This window comes from Xenopus tropicalis, chromosome 10, assembly GCF_000004195.4.
Source record: "Xenopus tropicalis strain Nigerian chromosome 10, UCB_Xtro_10.0, whole genome shotgun sequence".
Taxonomy (NCBI): Eukaryota; Metazoa; Chordata; class Amphibia; order Anura; family Pipidae; genus Xenopus; species Xenopus tropicalis.
In genome coordinates this window covers 17,704,712-17,721,280 of record NC_030686.2, presented here as the reverse complement: position 1 = coordinate 17,721,280, position 16,569 = coordinate 17,704,712, and the positions used below count along the sequence as shown (strand labels likewise).

The 16,569-nt window shown below is 40.6% G+C and overlaps 1 protein-coding gene across 1 annotated transcript; it reads left to right on the top strand.

Moving 5' to 3' along the window:
* Positions 1–3: 3 nt before the first annotated feature.
* Positions 4–15,333, top strand: psmd11 (proteasome 26S subunit, non-ATPase 11). The gene is made up of 14 exons (XM_002935566.5): positions 4–115; positions 2,259–2,360; positions 3,889–4,013; positions 4,550–4,621; positions 4,983–5,040; positions 8,548–8,742; positions 8,871–9,015; positions 9,968–10,028; positions 10,147–10,209; positions 10,319–10,444; positions 10,844–10,879; positions 11,296–11,347; positions 11,971–12,113; positions 13,933–15,333. The coding sequence occupies exons 1-13, from the start codon at positions 25–27 to the stop codon at positions 12,111–12,113; spliced, it is 1,269 nt and encodes a 422-aa protein (XP_002935612.1). The 5' UTR covers positions 4–24; the 3' UTR covers positions 13,933–15,333.
* The last annotated feature ends 1,236 nt before the right edge of the window (positions 15,334–16,569 follow it).

The following is a 16,569-nucleotide window of genomic DNA, read 5'->3' as shown; positions in this document are numbered from 1 at the left end:
GTCAGGGTGCAGGAATAGGGCAAGATGGCGGCCGCGGCGGTGATTGAGTTCCAGAGAGCACAAGAAATGCTGGTGTCTGACCGGGCGGCGAGTATAGACATCCTGCAGTCTATAGGTGAGTGTGCGGCGTGGGTAGGGGCCGGGGGGTGGGGGGAATGAGGGGGACGTGGGTGCTGGCTGGACTCCTTTGTGCAGAAGTGAGAGACAAGTGAATAGATGCCGGCTGAATTCAGCCTTTTATTGGCGCCGCACATGTCTGGCAAAACGCTTCCCACTCGCGTCAGTGCCCTGGGGCATTTATACTGAGAGCAGGAAAGCAGTGTATCTGTGCCATGGTATTATCCGTGCCATGGTATTATCCGTGCCATGGTATTATCCGTGCCTTGGTATTATCCGTGCCTTGGTATTATCCGTGCCATGGTATTATCCGTGCCATGGTATTATCCGTGCCATGGTATTATCCGTGCCATGGTATTATCCGTGCCATGGTATTATCCGTGCCATGGTATTATCCGTGCCATGGTATTATCCGTGCCTTGGTATTATCCGTGCCTTGGTATTATCCGTGCCTTGGTATTATCCGTGCCATGGTATTATCCGTGCCATGGTATTATCCGTGCCATGGTATTATCCGTGCCATGGTATTATCCGTGCCATGGTATTATCCGTGCCATGGTATTATCCGTGCCATGGTATTATCCGTGCCATGGTATTATCCGTGCCATGGTATTATCCGTGCCATGGTATTATCCGTGCCATGGTATTATCCTGCCCACAGCGTCTCATGGGGCATCCCTGCCTGTACAATGGCAGCTTGTGTCACTGCCACAGAAACTTCTCTCTTATGGGCATCTTATTGTCATTTCATCGCTACACACTTGTTCACATTTCATATATAGTTTGAATTCATTTCCTCTGCCAAGCTATGTGGGCAGACTGTAATCGGACAGTTTAATTACAAGGCAAAGGGGATATTTATACTGATACAGTGTCTCACCTGTTACTGTATGACAGAGCCCCAATCCGCTCCTACCCCCAATCCGCTCCTACCCCCAATCCGCTCCTACCCCCAATCCGCTCCTACCCCCAATCCGCTCCTACCCCCAATCCGCTCCTACCCCCAATCCGCTCCTACCCCCAATCCGCTCCTACCCCCAATCCGCTCCTACCCCCAATCCGCTCTTACCCCCAATCCGCTCTTACCCCCAATCCGCTCTTACCCCCAATCCGCTCTTACCCCCAATCCGCTCTTACCCCCAATCCGCTCTTACCCCCAATCCGCTCTTACCCCCAATCCGCTCTTACCCCCAATCCGCTCTTACCCCCAATCCGCTCTTACCCCCAATCCGCTCTTACCCCCTGCACAAAGTTGTTTCATGCCGCCCACTTCCTGAATTCAGGGTTGGGGGGGGCACAAATTGAATCTTTATTTCGGGCCCTCTAACTCCTTTTAGCAGCCCTGAGTGTAAATGACCCTTCCTTGTCTTGTGATCAATAGCTCTAATCCCAAATGTATATTTAAAACTTAAGCCACAAAGCAAGGAAGGGGCTGCTGTTTGCCAGAAATAGTTGTGGTTACTCAATAATTCATTCTTCTGCATAAATACTGTCCCCCCCCCCCCCCCCAACAAATGTAATTTTTGTACCCAATATTGTGCATTGCTTTCAGGCAAAATGAACCCCTTTGTATTTTGGCAACAGTATTCCTTTAACCTGTTAGCTCAAAGTGGTGCTACTTTCTTTGTATTGTGTAAAATAACAGACCCAAATAACACAAGAAGTTATACTGGCCTCTGTGGGGCCCCAGCTTGGAATCCTATGCACAGTTATATACACAGCATATCTAATTTACTGACTTCTTAATTGTGCTTCATTCTAAAATTGGTCTGAACAGTTGCTTGTTACAACTGATCAGGTCACCATTTTTTATTTTCTTACTTTCACTAGCTAGACTGACGAATACTAATTGCTGATTGGTTGCTATCAAAGTTCAGTGACCTAACCACTTTGCACCTGCTCCTTATTGCGACATCAGTTGCCTTTAATGCCATTTAACAAGGCTATATCCCCTATTTGGGCATACATTTCATAAGAAATAGTGTAATTTATAGGATGTAAATTCTCGCCCTGTGTGTGTGTGTATATAGTATTAATATATTTATTTTTGTATACAGATACTGGGAGTTTTCTTTGTGTCTTTGCTTAATATTTTGGGAAACTTGTTAAAAGCAGCGTCCTTTGACTCTTGTCTTTTCCAGTGAAGCGAGACATTCAGGAGAGCGATGAGGAGGCATTACGAGTCAAAGAGCAAAGCATCCTGGAGTTGGGTGGGCTTTTGGCCAAGACAGGACAAGCTGCAGGTGAGTATAATGAGAGATCCTGTGCGTGTATTAGCTAGCCTCTACCCTCCCTGTAAGGTAACATCAGTCATTACTATAGTTATAGGATATGTTATCCAGGATGCTTGGGATCTGGAGTTTTCCATATAAAAAATCTATCCTTAATTTGATCACCATACAACAGGACTGTTTTGCCATCAATATGTATTCCGGCAGCTTAGTTACCATCAAGTACAAGCTACTGTGTTATTACAGGAAAGAAGGCAATCATTAAAAAGATATTTGCTTAAAATTGGATCTGAGAGATGGCCTGTATTTTAGAGCTTTTTAGATAACAGGTTTCCAGATAATTGATATCTAAACATGTTTAGTAAATGTGTGTCATTTCCCACTATTATATTTACACTGAGTCAGGGTTGTGTCTGACTCAGCATTTTTCTATACAGGCCTCTTATATTGTAGCACCCATTGTCATGCAGACTTGTTGCATGCCATAATCAGCACATGCAGCAGTGTTATGAGTTGGTTTTGTATTCTGTCAAATATAAAAAATTACTGTAAAAGTGTATATGGTGGGAGCATGAATATTATGTGTCAAATAGTAAGATTGCATTATTGGAGATGCTTGATTGGAATGTTGGAATGTTTATTGACCTTTATAGGAATATGGTCATAGTAAACCCTTTGTCTAAATAGTGTTTGTATTCCCTTTTATGAATTTTACTTATTTATTGCCCCTAAAAGTTCAGTTATGTTTTTTTGTGTGTTGTGCATTGGTATTGATTAAATTCCCTCTATGCTGTCGTGTTTCATTTATACAGAGAAGGAATATATCATCTGGAAACCTGTTATCCATAGTGTAAAGTAATTTCTTACTTTCAGTAAAATACTTAATTCCTGCCCTTCTTCTGTTGTCTTGTATAATATATACCCAACATTATTTCTCTTAGCAGAAAATCCATTGTACTTTGACGTGTGTGTATAGATAAATATATATTATATATTAGATTTAGCAAATTTTTGTTATGATGATCCAAATTATGGAAATTATCCTACTTTTTCCTGATCATAGATCCCATATCTGTTTTTGTTATCCTTGTCTCTTAAAAAGTATTTTACATTTAATGTAGCTTTTAGTATGTTATGGAATGTCTTATTTTTAGTAGCTTTTCTACTGGTCCTACCTTTTTAGTAGTTTGTTTTATGTGCCCTTTCAAACTATTAATTTAAAATGCAGCCAAAAAACTATTGCTCTGTGAGGCTTTTTATTACTTATCTTTCTGTTCAGCCTCTCTCATACAGGCCACTGCCTGGGTTTCTAGGGTAAATTGGACCCTAGCAACCAGATAACTGCTGAAATTCCAAACTGGAGAGCAGCTTCATTCAAAACAAATAGAGACCTAATGCAAATTGTCTCAGAATATCACCGCCTGCAACATAACATTTAATGTAAATGAGAACTTCCCTTTAATTCGCGCCATCTTTAGCATCTTTATGCATCTTCAGTTCTACTTTTGGATTGTGCTTACGTATTCCTCTTTCTTTGTAGAACTTGGCGGTCTCCTGAAATATGTGCGCCCATTTTTGAACTCGATCAGCAAGGCTAAAGCAGCCAGACTTGTGCGGTCCCTTTTGGATTTGTTCTTGGACATGGAGGCAGCAACAGGACAGGAGGTGCGATGATCATAGATGACTTTACAGCGTAATGGGAATGTGGATCCTTTTTGCCTTCATGTATACCTTAAAGCAGGGGACCCCAACCTTTCTTACTCGTGAGCCACAGTCAAATGTAAAAGGGTGTAAATGTTGGAGAGCGACACAAGCATCATAAAAGTAAATGGAGGCCAAATAAGGGCTAAAATTGGCTATTAGGCAGCCTTTGTGCACACTATCAGAAGGCTTTATTTGGTAGTAAATCTTGTTTTTATTCAACCAAAACTTGCCACCAAGTCAGGAATTCAAAAGTAACTACCTGGTTTGGGGACACTGAGAGCAAAGTCCAAGGGGCTGGATGAGCAACATGTTGCCCCTGAGCCACTGGTTGGGAATCACTGCCTTAAAAGCATTGTTATGGTCAGTTAGTGTAGAGCGTTGGTTAATGCATCATCCAACAAAAACATAATGGAGATGGTGCACACAGTTTGATTTTCCAGTTTATTTTTACTACACAATTTATTTTTCTTTAATGAAACTGACACCATTACTTTTAGGTGGAGCTGTGCTTGGAATGTATTGAGTGGGCAAAAGCTGAAAAGAGGACCTTTCTACGCCAGGCACTGGAGGTATAAGCATTTATTTTATCTTTCGGAATGAAAAACAAAGACACGTGTGTGTATTTTTTTTAATCATCACTATTATTGCTTCTCTCCACCCACCCCTGCTTTCCAGCAGGAATCATGTCACTTTGTATGTTTAGTGTACATTTTGTAAATGCCTTTATAATGACATCTTTAGGGAGATAAATGCTCCATGCTGATATGTAGAGAAAATTGGGTCACATAAATTGTGTGAGTAGGATATGTAATTTTTTATCATTTTGGGGCTTTATAGTTATAGATAATTGTTTTTACAAACTACTCTTTTATGCATGATACTAGGTTTGTTGGTTCTCTTGCTCCAGTGACTCTTTATAATTTGTTCCAGGCTCGGCTCGTATCGCTCTACTTTGACACTAAACGTTATCAAGAAGCATTGCAGTTGGGTAAGTCAGCCACCAGGTGGCAGTCCTGGTCTGTTTTGATTTCTAAAACTTAGAAATCTTTAGTTTGCTGTGTAGTTTTCTGTATTTTATTTTAAGAGTATTAAACTAAAGGTTGTATTGAAACTCCAAGGTAAATGCACAACTGCTTAAATGTAAATAGCGCCATACAATAGTGTGCACGTCTGCAGTAACATTACATATCCAGAAACCACAATAATGTTTTGATTACCAGCAGATTACTGCCACATGAAACAAGAAAGAGAAGTAAAGATATATTGTGTGGACCTCAAAAATAGAAAAATTTGCAGGGAATAATCAAAAGAGTCTAATGTACGTGAATTTTAACTCTTCCCAGGTCTTAGGGGGTTGAGTGAATGAGAGGCCACTATAGGTACTTCTCTTTAAGTTCCCCAGGAGAGCCACTGTATGTGGATGTGAGTCATTTTTCAGTTATGGCTGACAGCTTGAGAAAGAGGGAATGGAATAGCTGTTAGTGTATTGCAGAGTAAGCATTCCAGAGCGCACAGCTGAAAAGGAGCAGTTTAGATGAGATCTTCCAGATGAGCATGTCTGGGAGGAGGAGGTGATATATTGAGGGCTTCTGAGAGCCACAGAGGCTGTGACCTTGTGTGGTGTGGTGACTTTGCGTAGATAGTGTTAATATTTGTCATGTTGAATGGGTAACCGTTTGAGACCAGTCAAGAAAGTTAATGTGCAGAGGGTACATGATTCACTGTAACTTTGCAGTGAATATAGGAGAAGCAGATTGCAGTTCATAGATACTGACTTAAGGTCCCCATACACGGGCCGACTATAGCTGCCGATATCGGTCCCTTGGACCGATTCGGCAGCTAATCAGCCCGTGTATGGGCAGAACAGAGCGGCCTGGCCGACCGATATCTGGCCTGAAATTGGCCAGATCTCGATCGGCCAGGTTAGAAAATCCGGTCGGATCGGGGACCGCATCGGCTCGTTGATGCGGCCCCCGAACCGACTGCCCCATAACCACAAATGTAATCTGATCGTTTGGCCCTACTTGCTACCCGATATCGCCCACCCGTAGGCGGGGATATCGAGTGAAGATCTTATAGTGTATGGGCACCTTTAGATTAGCCAGCCACAATAAATAAGTTTGGACAATCAAGCCTGCTCATTCGAGGCTTCTAAAACTCCTTGCTTGGTAGAATGAATCCTAATCCTTTTATATAACTGACATCAATCAATAAATCCACAAAAGCTCCCAAAGAATGCATAGAGCTTCCCCCCAACTCCCCTTCCAAAAAATCAGCAATCCAGTATCCTGACATCCAGGGCCACAATGGTTCCAGATGCTACATCCTTAAAGGACCCTAGAGACAAGTGTCTAAAGTGCTTAATCTTTATAGCTCTTGCCACAGCTTTTCACTCCATCTTTACTATGACTTGGTTGTAGGTTGTAGAATTTCTTGTTTCAAGAGGTTGTCTGAATTTATTTATTTTTTAATATTCTGATCTCATCTCCTAGAAGTGCAAATGTCTAAGAGTAAGTAAATCTGTAAAGTAAGGCAAAATTAGAGTGCTATTGCAATTAACATGCATTCATTTTTTTATTTTTTTAAATTCCAATATATTAAGGGTTAATATGGTTAAAATTAATTAACTTTGTTACCACAACGCCACCTGCTGGTGATTTTGTGGCCATGATCCAACTTGTCAGAAGAAAGAAAGAGAGGGTTGGTCTGATGTAAGAAGTTAGCTAAGGTTTCTAATGTTTTTCCCAACCAGAAGAACATCAGAACAGACTCTTCCTTTCTTTGACATGTTCCTCACAGTTGGACACTGACCAGCAGGTGGCACTGTTGTAAAAAATATTATTTTTAATAGTACATATTTTCCTTAATATCTTCAATTGCCAAAAAAAATAATGACCGTTAACTGCAAAAGTCCTTATAGCGCTCTCATTAAATTTACATTCACTTATTTTAGAGGTTTACACTCCAGGGGAAACCTTGCCTAACATATCTGCACCCTCCAGAGTTTTTATATTTTATTCTACTTTATGAGCTACATCTATGCAAATGCATTGAGCTAGATAAAGAATGGAACTTAAATACACTGGGGGTAAAGCGTTAAAATGTCCCATAAAACATTTTACATAAGGAACGATTAGGCCATAAGAACTGTAGCCTCCCACATACGCTTATCTGTGTGCCTGCTTCTGATTGTGAGTCTGGTTAATGGCCTATTTGGCTGCATGCCTACATCATTCCTCCACTGTGATTTAGTACATATGGACATCCCACAGAGAGACCACTGCAGCTGCTCAATATATATATATATATATATTATATATATATATAAAATGTGCACATTCTGCTGGACTCATGAGACCTATCTATCTTGAAAAACTGGCTATCGTACTTAAGATCAGTAAAAACAGCAGCTTCTCGCTCATTGTGCCTTAACTTCAGGTCCCAAAATGTCTGTGCCCTTGCCTCTGTGTTGTAGAATGCTGGGCAGCATAGGGGGTAACTCAATGATGTACCTGCTATGCAGCATATTACTATGTACTTGAGCACTGTTCATTTTTTTTCATGGTAAATACTGACCTTTTCCCCCTCCAATGTCAATGGAAGATATTATTACATTGCTCAGAAAGTTCTGCATCTATTCTTAGTGCCTATTCTTTCACACCCACTTGTTATACCTAGGGAAGAACAGATACAATATGCAGATTCTCCTTTATGTAATTGTAGCTTTATCAGCCTACTTGTGTGTTCGTGCCAGGCAGTTTGTTATTTAAAAGGTGTGTTTAGCCAGGGGCACAAGCCACCTCTTGTCATGACTCATTTCCTATTAAATAGTCTGCTGTCATTTTGTCTGAATGTGTCACACAGTATCACTGAAATACAATTATAAATAGAAAGTAGCTTTATCCCTAACTTTGCATTAGTAACTGGTGCATTTTATAGATGCAAGTTGTTTCTCTTTAAACAAAATCCCAGCACTCCTTCCATTTAGTGGGACAGTTAATATACTACTCTTAAAATATTCATCCAAAGAATGCAGGGGGCCATAAAAAAATCTTTTGGAGGACCACATTAGGAATGGTTCCCAGTTGGACTGTTCTGCTCTATAGTGATTATCCCCTTACAAAAATCCTGCAGGGGATGTTCTTATTGGCACACTGGTTGTCGGCTGACTATGTTGAGGGCAGATGGTAATGGGCAAAACTCTGGGCATGTCCTGATACCAAACAGTTGCCTGAATTTGCCCAAGGCTTATTTTAAGGGTTATCCAGGACAGAAAATAACCATTCATCCAAATAGCCTTCAGACTAAAAGCCACCTTAGTTTGAAAGCATCTGGTCTAGACCGGTACTTTATAAAGTTTATTCCTACGAACTAAGGAAAAAGGAGCAAGCAAGTGAGGTATAGGAACCTTTTACATATAACATAATGTATTTTTTACTTATACATTTTACATTATATATAATATTTCTACCTATTTTCTGCCGGTATTCACCAGGTTCACAGCTATTAAGAGAATTAAAAAAGATGGATGATAAGGCCCTCTTAGTGGAGGTTCAGCTACTGGAAAGCAAGACCTACCATGCTTTGAGCAATTTACCCAAAGCTCGGGCAGCACTGACTTCCGCACGGACCACAGCTAATGCCATCTACTGCCCTCCCAAACTGCAGGCTGCTCTGGACATGCAGTCAGGTACTTATATCTCATTCCTGGGATTATTGCAGAGCCTGTCGCCAGAGTATTGTAATGTCTGTGGATGAGTGCGTGTTTTATTATTTCGGGGGGTGGAATTATTGATTTATTTATGTGTTTTAATTCAGGTATAATCCATGCTGCGGAGGAGAAAGACTGGAAAACAGCTTATTCTTACTTTTATGAGGCTTTTGAAGGGAACGATTCCATAGATAGTCCCAAGGCTATAACAGCCCTGAAATATATGCTGCTGTGCAAGATCATGCTAAATACGTATGTTAAATTTACCTCTTTTCTTTATCGAAATACGTACGATTTTAGATCCCATTGTTTCTTTACAACTTGTAATTGTCTTTCTGTGAATGTGTGTGGCAACATTGGATAACATGCGTTTTGCACTTTGTAGGTAATATACACAAATTTCATCAGCACTGATATGTTGTATTAGTAAAACACTAATGTTCTGGGTGCAGAGAGGCTATTTAGGACAGACACCCTTATAAAAAATATTAATAGCGCTCAGTAGTTTTAAAGAAGAAATAAACCCTAAAGATGAATGAGGCTAGAAATAAAAAATTTTATAAATTAAACTGACTGCACTGGCTTAAAATTTGGGCTGGTACAGTAGCCCAAAACATAATGTTTATTTCTAGCCTACTTCTTTACTTAAGCTTTAGTTCTTCTTTATACTAATGCCACACACATATTATGTATGCTAAGGAAACCCCTTTCTCCACTTCTGCTGCCTGCCATTGACTAAAATGGAAATGCTTGTTTTCTTATAAAAAAAATTGTCTGCCACATCTGGGGATAGGTGTTTTTCTGCTGGTGGAAATATGCCAGCAGAGAAAACTGTGCCATTAGCCTAAACAGAAATAATGAGCTCTGTATAATCCAATTCCAATTTCCTTGAAGCTACACCCTGTGTCAGGTTTACAGATAACAAGGTTTGAGCAGTGGACTGGTAATTTGATTACCTTCTTTTCCCACAGTTGCTTGCAAGAACTGGGGAGTCTGAAAGTAGAAGAGGTTTTAGGGCAAGCCCTATGTATTGACTGTGTCTGTGTACTGTTTTAAGCATTTTTTTTCTAATAAAGGACTATTCCTTTATCAGAAAAAATGCTTAAAACTTTGGTTGTAACCATATTCCTGTTAATGTTTTTTTTTTTTATATCCCATGCACTAAAGCAGCGATGTTCTAACATGTCTCTTATGCCTCCTATAGCCCAGAGGACGTGCAGGCCTTAGTGAGTGGAAAGCTGGCCTTGCGCTATGCGGGACGGCAGGTTGGTGTTAGTATATAATTTAACATTAATGGTATTTCATGCAACGATGATTATACCAAAGACATATGAACTGATTTCTTTGCTCAAAACATTGAACCTTTTTTTCCTCGCTTTGCAGACAGAAGCACTGAAATGCGTGGCACAGGCTAGTAAGAACCGCTCACTCGCCAACTTTGAGAAGGTATCCATGTTGCTCATTAACAACATGTAGTGCCATTTACTTTATCTGGCACTAGTTTTTTTTTTGGTCACTGACACATTCTTCCTTTTGCATGTTATGTATCCTCCAGGCACTGACAGATTATAAAGCAGAGTTGAGGGATGATCCCATTATCAGCACACATTTGGCCAAGCTGTATGACAACCTACTAGAGCAGAACCTTATCCGGGTGATTGAGCCATTCTCCAGAGTACAGGTGAGCACTAAATATCACCAGGCATGTTTCATAGAGACTATGCCTTGCAGGACGTAACCATAGCTAAACAACCAGTTGGCTAAATTCTGAATGGGCAGGGGTGCCTATCTCAGTGCCCAGCTTTTCAACAGGGTACATTTTCGCAATTAAGGAATTATAGACTTATGTGTAAGGGGGTGGGAAGAGAAGAATGCAAAATAAGGAATTCAATTTTTTGATAAGAGCAAAACAGTGAACAAAAATGACAACAGAGCATATTTTGTAAATTCAGTATCTGTGGGAGATTTTTCTGTTTGTTCCTAGATGCTGCTATCTAACAATAACCCTAATCAGAGTGCCTTTCTCCATTGATGCATCTGCCTGCTCAAAGATGTTAATTTTTGGTTTTCTGTTTTTCAGATTGATCACATATCTAGTCTTATCAAGCTCCCAAAGGTGAGGAATTTTTACATATTTTTGCTGCTGAAATGGTTCCTTATTTTCCAAATCTGTCACAGATCTAACATGCTACAATATATATATTTATCCCACTGCAATATCAAGTCTTGATGCTATAAACCTAAATTCAGTTCTCCTGCCCCCAGTGATCAGCATCCACTATCATTTTGAACCCTACCACCAATCATTCTCCTGTTTGCAGATGATTTCCTTACACCCTTCCTTTCCCTTTTACCTTCAGACAAAAATGTATTTAAATTTCCTTGTAACTAGTTACTTCTTGGCTAGGGGAGTGTTGCAAAGGTAATCTGTGGATTCTTGGTATAATTGCTATTGTTTTCACTAAAATTTGATTTCTGATATTTCTTAAACTTTTCTTTAATTAAGTCTTCTTGCTGCTTTATGATTTCCAGCCCGAGGTAGAACGCAAACTCTCCCAGATGATCCTAGACAAGAAATTTCATGGTAAGCTAAATAAGTCAAATACCTGTCCCAGTTCAGTTTTCAGATATACAGGTATAGGACCTGTTATCCAGAATACTCCTGGGGTTTTCCCATAATTTGAATCTCTATACCTTGTCTACTAAAAAATCATTAAAACATTAAATAAAGCCAATAGGATTGTTTATATCTTGGTGGGGATCAAGTTCAAGGTACTGTTTTAACATTACAGAAAAAAAGGAAATCATAATTTAACATTTTTATTATTTGATTAAAATGGAGTCTGTGGGACATGGCCTTTCTACAATTTAGAACTTTCTGTATAACGGGTTTACAGATAATGGATCCCATCTGTGACCTAAGCTTTGCACAAAAGAGTTTAAAGTTCTTTCTATCTTGCAGTAAAGCAAAACCCATAGCTTGTCTTGCCTAGACATTTGGGCTCTGATTATTACCAAATCTATGATAAGGATTAGAGTTGGCCCTGGGCAAAGTCTGTGTTTGTCATATTGGTGGGCTTGGTTTGGAAAGCAAATCTATCTAAACACAAAATGAGCAGATCTCTATGGATCTAGTAGAGTAGATTCAGTCCCTGCCGTTTTGTTTTTTGTTTTTCTTCCTTATGTTTTCTCCATAATTTTTAAAAGGAATCCTGGATCAAGGAGAAGGTGTTCTAATAATTTTTGATGAACCGCCAGTAGATAAAACATACGAAGCTGCTTTGGAAACCATCCAGAATATGAGCAAAGTGGTTGACTCTCTGTACAACAAGGCCAAAAAACTCACATAGGTAAGTGGAAGGTTGCAATGATGAGGTAGTACTTACATCTGTTACATGTGAATTTGCATTTAAGAAACAGACAGGAACTTATTGCACAAAGATCTCAGGCCTTGCTTCAGTTTCCACAAATGTTCTTCTACATTTGGTAGGATGTAACCACTTCTGTTTCTTCTACGCACAGACTGAAGTATTGCCACACGCCAGCGTCAGTCTCTTACGTTGCTGTATGGAAGTCACTTGTGATTTCTGCATTTAGTGTGCAGCCATTTTGCTTTGTTGCATAGACGTTAAAGGGGCTGTCAACTTTTAGTATGATGTAAAGAGTGCTATTCTGAGACAATTTGCAAATTGGTCTTTATTTTTTACTTGCAGTTTTTTATTTATTTAGCTTTCTGTATAGCAGCTCTCCAGTTTGGAATTTTAGCAGCTATCTGGTTGCTAAGGTCCAGTTTAACCAAGCAACCAGTCAGTGGTTTGAAAAAGAGGAAGGTATATGAAAAGGGGAGGGTCTAAATAGAAAGAAAAGTAATACAAACTAACAATAAAACTAGCCTCCCAGAGCATTAGTTATTTTGCTGCTGGAGTCAGTGACCCCCTATTTGAAAGGCAGTTCAGTATCAAGTTTTGAGCCTGGAGGGATTGTATCATGCAAGTCTGGCTACTGCCATAGAATGTCTGTACTTATTCTATGCTGCTTGCACTTGCTCAGTCAGATAGTTGATATACAGGAAGCTGATGCATTTTTTGTAATCGTCCCATGTGCTTATAATGACTGCCCCGGGGCAGCACAACAGCCCATCTACAGTTCCACTTTTCAAATGCGCTCTATATAACTGTCTTTCACTACATTAAATAACAGGAATTACCAACCTGCACCTTCCAGCTCTTGATCTAAAACTCCCAGCATCCCCCCGATGAGACATTTTCTAATATCTCAAGCATGGGTTTTTAATTAGGTTGCATTTTTTGGTATTACTGGTCATTTTAAAAGAAATAACTTAATATTGACTGCTGTGTCACTGGTCCTAGATGGCAGTCCTCAGGGTGCAGACTTAAGTTTCCCATAAGGGTGGGGATCTGGTTCACATAGCATTGTAGGGTTCTAGGTATGATTCCAGCCAGGAGTCTTACCTGCAAGTGTGTGTGTTCTCTCTCCAAAAGCAATTTTGTACCCAATAAAACTGGGTACAAAATTGGATATGGATGTGGATATGGTAGGAACCTCAGATTGTAAGCTTCTCTGGGGCAGGGACTGATGGGAAATCTGTAATATGTGTGCATATTTATATAACAGTGCATATATCCAGACTTACAATGCAAATATCATAACTACTTTTGTTATTGACATTTCTGTGTAGATATAGTTTCCCTAACAAAGTTCTGCATGGGAAACTCCTTGTCAGCAGGCCTGGGCTGGCAATCTGTGGATTCTGGCAAATGTCACCCAAAGGGGCTGCTGTAAGATTCCATAGGCGGTCACCATTTATTGGGTCTGTAGGGGGAAGGCTGTTTGGACCTCCATTTACTTGAAATGCTAGGGCCTTTTTAGAATCCCAATCCGGGCCTGCTTGTCAGCATATGTATGTTTAATAATATAACTGTAGGAAGCCTTGCTTGCTCTTATGAGCAATCCTTATCCAAATCCTTACTAAAAGTTTGCCCTCTGGTGGCAAAGGTATACTGAACAATGTAATTTACTTGCTTTGCCTGCACAGATCAGTAATGAAGCATAGGCGGTTTTGCTCTGCAAGAGAAAATTCAGATATAATGTACATATCAAGAGAGACGGGTCAGTATTAACTTTCCTTACTCTCTCTTTCTCCTGCAGATCCTCCAGAGCGACCAGCCCATGATGGTATCTCAGCAGCAGGAGCACGAGACCTCTTTGGTGGGGTGGTTAAATGGGGATGGCTGAGGGGAGCCCTTTATTTTTCTTCCCTCTTTGTAACATTTTTATTTTCATCTGCGCAGAACCTATATGTCCTGCCCTCTTCCTTTGGCTCCCCATTCTACCCCAGGCTCACTCAAATTCCAAATAAAGTGATTGGCAAGATAAAAAAAAAAGGTGGGGGCGGGGGGAGTTAGGAGGGGCAGGGCAAACCTACACATACACACACAATTGCTTGTTTTATAGGACTTTATGTACACACCTGAAAAATTGTGGGACATTTGCTCCCTCTTAAATGACCTGTCACCCCTAGGTCCTAGAGCCCTCCAGCCCTAATTCCCACAGTCATGGACCGATGGGCAGAATTCATTAACAGCTGCTTGTAGATTTGCTGAGCACCCTAAAATACAGGATATTCTCAGTGATGGCAGGGTTCTGGGCTTTAGGTAGCCCCTGGGGGTCAGAAATCATTTTTTTTTTTGTGGTGGGGTGGGAGGAGACTGCTGCTTCTTAAAAACCTAAATGGAACATATACCTGATTATAAAAGGAATACAATTAGCATTATGTACTGTAAGTACTTTGCTATATGGCACTTGATTTCATAGGTGCAGCCAGGGCAAAGAGCATTTATTATTGTATTTACTGTTGGATGAATTAGCCCTGTTTCACCAAAAATATTAAATGCAAGTAACAAACTTATTGCTGAAATTCAATGCTTGCGCATCACTAGTAACATAGGAGAAGCAGAGAGCTCAGCCAGGGCCCTTTCCCTTACCATTGCAGCCTGCAGTGTCACTGAATATGAATATACAGTATAATAACTCTGTTATAGGCACAATAAGCCCCTACTCATACAGTGATTAAGGATGAAACATGATTTATAAGGCATTTCCTGCACCAAAGCAGCAGCCACCGCCATGTTGCCTCTGGGGGAGGTGGGTAATGCAGTATGGGTTTTATTAGGGTCCATTTAGTATAGAGATGAAAGACCTCCTTGTGAGGCTGAGTTATTACTTTAGGTATATGTTCCTTTTAAGTAAAGTAGCTTGCTGCCTGTAGGGGAGGAAAAAAAAAAAAAAACACTGCATCCATCCCCACTCCCCTTCCCCAATCATTAACGTCCCATCTTCCAATGTCCTCTTCTTGCTGATGTCCTGTTACTCTTAGGGTTTTGATAATGCCATAAGGAGGTGCAGTTTCCACCCAGCTGAAACCAGAGTATATCTGATGTTCAGATGTGTTCCAATAAAATATTTTTTTTTTTTCTCGTTGGGGTTTTCAAAACATTGCTGTGTCCTCCTCTCTTACTTTCTGATCCTCTACCGCTTGGCTTGACCTTTGCACGCACATCTGGCACTTCACTGGTCATCGGCCTCTGCTCAGCTCCATCCTGGGGTATGGGGCAAATTGATTTGGGGAGCTATGTTATTTATTATAATGTATGATGGTACAACCCGTAGCCCTCCAGTTGCTGAACTGTAGCTCCCAGGCTTTTCCCACATACCAGGGGGAGTTGCACTTTAGCATAGCAACAAGTTGAGCAGCACTGGCATTAAGTGTTACTTGCACCATCTAGCCCTAGTATGGCTGCTATCCTCCCACTGGCCTTACCTACACCTTCTCGCTATGTATGGTGCCCCAGGGCAGTCACCCTTATGTGCACCCACCCTAAGGACACCTCTGCCAATGCTCCTAACTCTCACTGGCAGAGACTCCCAGAGCCATCTTATCACTGCACTTGACCACCATCAGACTGTGAGCTCTCATGGGCAGGGTTTTCGTATTTTACCCTATAATTATTGTATTAATGTGCTTTTCCTGTGACCCTCTTGTACCGCACACAAGGTATATGGGCATTTATAAACACGTTATTTATTTTTAAATTTTATATAGTGCCATTGGTTTAATGCAATACTTTACTAAGTTAAAGGGCAACTTTGAGTTTATATTTCCTTTGTATTTGTGTACTGAAATTACGATGTTTTAGTAGACCCCTTTGCTTTTGCTTCCTAAATTCTGTGAGGCTGTTAATGACTCAAACGCCTTCAGTATTTTCTTGTATGGCCCGAGTGCAGTATTGCAGTATGCTTGCAAATAAGCCAATAGGCCTGAACAGAGAGATGCCATAAAACTATGGCAGCATAGGGATTCCCTTGTACTAAGCACAATTCAGCAGGAACAGCCCCCTAAGTTTGCTCATAGTCTGGACAGAGAGATACCATAAAACAGTGGCAGCATAGGTATTCCCTTGTACTAAGCACAATTCAGCAGGAACAGCCCCCTAAGTTTGCCCATACCCTGGACAAGAGATACCATAAAACGGTGGCAGCATAGGGATTCTCCTGTACTAAGAATGTCAGCTGGCAGTTAGGGGATGGTGGCCTCTTAAGAGCAACACAGAATAGGCAATACATATATGTCCAGCAAATACAAGAAGGGAAGAAGTGTGTCTTGATTTAGTATTTTATATTTTTTTATTTCACTGCTAAAAATACAAAGCAAAAGTATTTACCTTCACTGCAGTAACTGCTCTTTATTCTACACTGACCCCCTAATCCCTCGCTGGGACCCCAGTC